At 34.5% G+C, this 1,620-nt stretch overlaps 1 protein-coding gene across 1 annotated transcript; it reads right to left on the bottom strand.

Annotated features, from left to right (window-relative positions):
- On the bottom strand, positions 1–963 carry LOC112912633 (olfactory receptor 6C68-like). The gene has a single exon (XM_025989291.2). The coding sequence runs from the start codon at positions 961–963 to the stop codon at positions 1–3; it is 963 nt and encodes a 320-aa protein (XP_025845076.2).
- Positions 964–1,620: the final 657 nt, after the last annotated feature.

The raw sequence follows: 1,620 nt of genomic DNA, 5'->3' as shown, positions 1-1,620 counted from the left end.
TTAGATTAATTGACTCATTTCTCCTTTACATCTTTGATAGGAATGCAATTTTTTAATTGAATCATGAAAAGCTTTCTTCACTTGCTTGTTTCTCAGTGTGTAAATAAAGGGATTCAACATTGGTGAGATGGAAGTAATAAGGAGTGAAATCCCTTTATTAATAGCTAACTCATCCTTGGCTGAAGGTTTGACATAAATGAAGATACAGCTACCATAAGTAATGGAAACAACAATCATGTGGGAAGAACAAGTGGAAAAGGCCTTTTTCCTTTGCTGAGCAGAGGGAAACCTTAGAATTGTCCCAATAATATAAATGTAAGAGAGAACTACACACATGAGGGTGATGATGAATGTCAACACAGCACAGACTATAACCATCTGTTCTATCAACCATGTGTCTGAGCAAGAGATCTTCAGGATAGGAGATGCATCACAACAAAAATGATCAATGATGTTTGAATCACAGAATTCCAGGCCCAAAACTAGACTAATTGGTGGGAGAATGATGATCAGTGCTGCTACCCAACAGAAGATGATGAAGTTCTTGCAGACTCTTCTGCTCATGATGGTCATGTAATGCAGGGGTTTGCAGATGGCCACAAAGCGATCATAGGACATAGTAGCAAAGAGAAAAAATTCTGTTACTGCAAAGAGGTCTGTAAACAACAGTTGACTGACACAAGCATTATAGGTAATGGATTTGTCCCCTGATGATATGCTATATAAAAATCTGGGGACACAAGCAGTTGTGAATGAAATTTCTAGGAAGGAGAAATTTTGGAGGAAAAGATACATTGGTGTTTTAAGGTGGGAATCAATCAGAGTGAGGATGATGATGGTTAGGTTTCCAGATATATTCAACATGTAGGAAAGAAACAGAAACATAAAAAGCAAAATTTTTAGTTGAGGGTCCTCTGTGAGTCCCAGCAAGATGAAAGTTGTTAGTGCCGTTTGGTTTCTCATCCTTGACTATTGTCTTTTGCCCAATCTGCTTGAAACAATAAGGGAGACTATATGAAGAACTCAAAGTCCTGGCAAGCTTCTAACTTCAAGTAAATCTGAATGATTCCTATATAACTGGTTAATGGAGAAGTTACCACAAAACACATGACGATAAATACCTTTTTGTATCACACAAACTGACTCTTCACATTTGAATCACCTATGTCCTACTCCTGCTTCTAATAAATCTATAACTTATCATCTTATAAACATCATTGAAAAAGAGTCCTATCTTCATAAGTTGCTTTTGAATCAACAATTCTGCCCTCCTCAAATTTTCTATATGTAGACATGTTTCTAGCAGAAAACTAAGAAAAATTAACAATAGAATTTGGTAAGATAATTCCAGTATTAAAGTTTACATGCATATTAGTTATTAAAAAGGCAATGAACACTTATCACATAGGTTATCCTGTGTCAGTTTATATGGTTCATTTTCTTGGGAGTTTAAGACATTTTTGTTGGGGAAAAATACATTTTTATTGGATGTATTTTTTAAAGATTCATTTAAATGTGTTAGCAGTCCAATTTTTTTCAGGTTTTCACCATATGAATTTTACTTCAAACTTACACATTTAATATTGTAATATTTACATTTGGTTGTATTTTCTTTCTACT

This window comes from Vulpes vulpes, chromosome 14 (assembly GCF_048418805.1).
Source record: "Vulpes vulpes isolate BD-2025 chromosome 14, VulVul3, whole genome shotgun sequence".
NCBI classification, from domain to species: domain Eukaryota; kingdom Metazoa; phylum Chordata; class Mammalia; order Carnivora; family Canidae; genus Vulpes; species Vulpes vulpes.
This window is presented reverse-complemented; position numbering and strand designations above follow the sequence as displayed.

Excerpts from the sequence above, each read along its gene's own strand:
- LOC112912633 (XM_025989291.2), bottom strand. The coding sequence starts at position 963 with ATGAGAAACCAAACGGCACTAACAACTTTCATCTTGCTGGGACTCACA.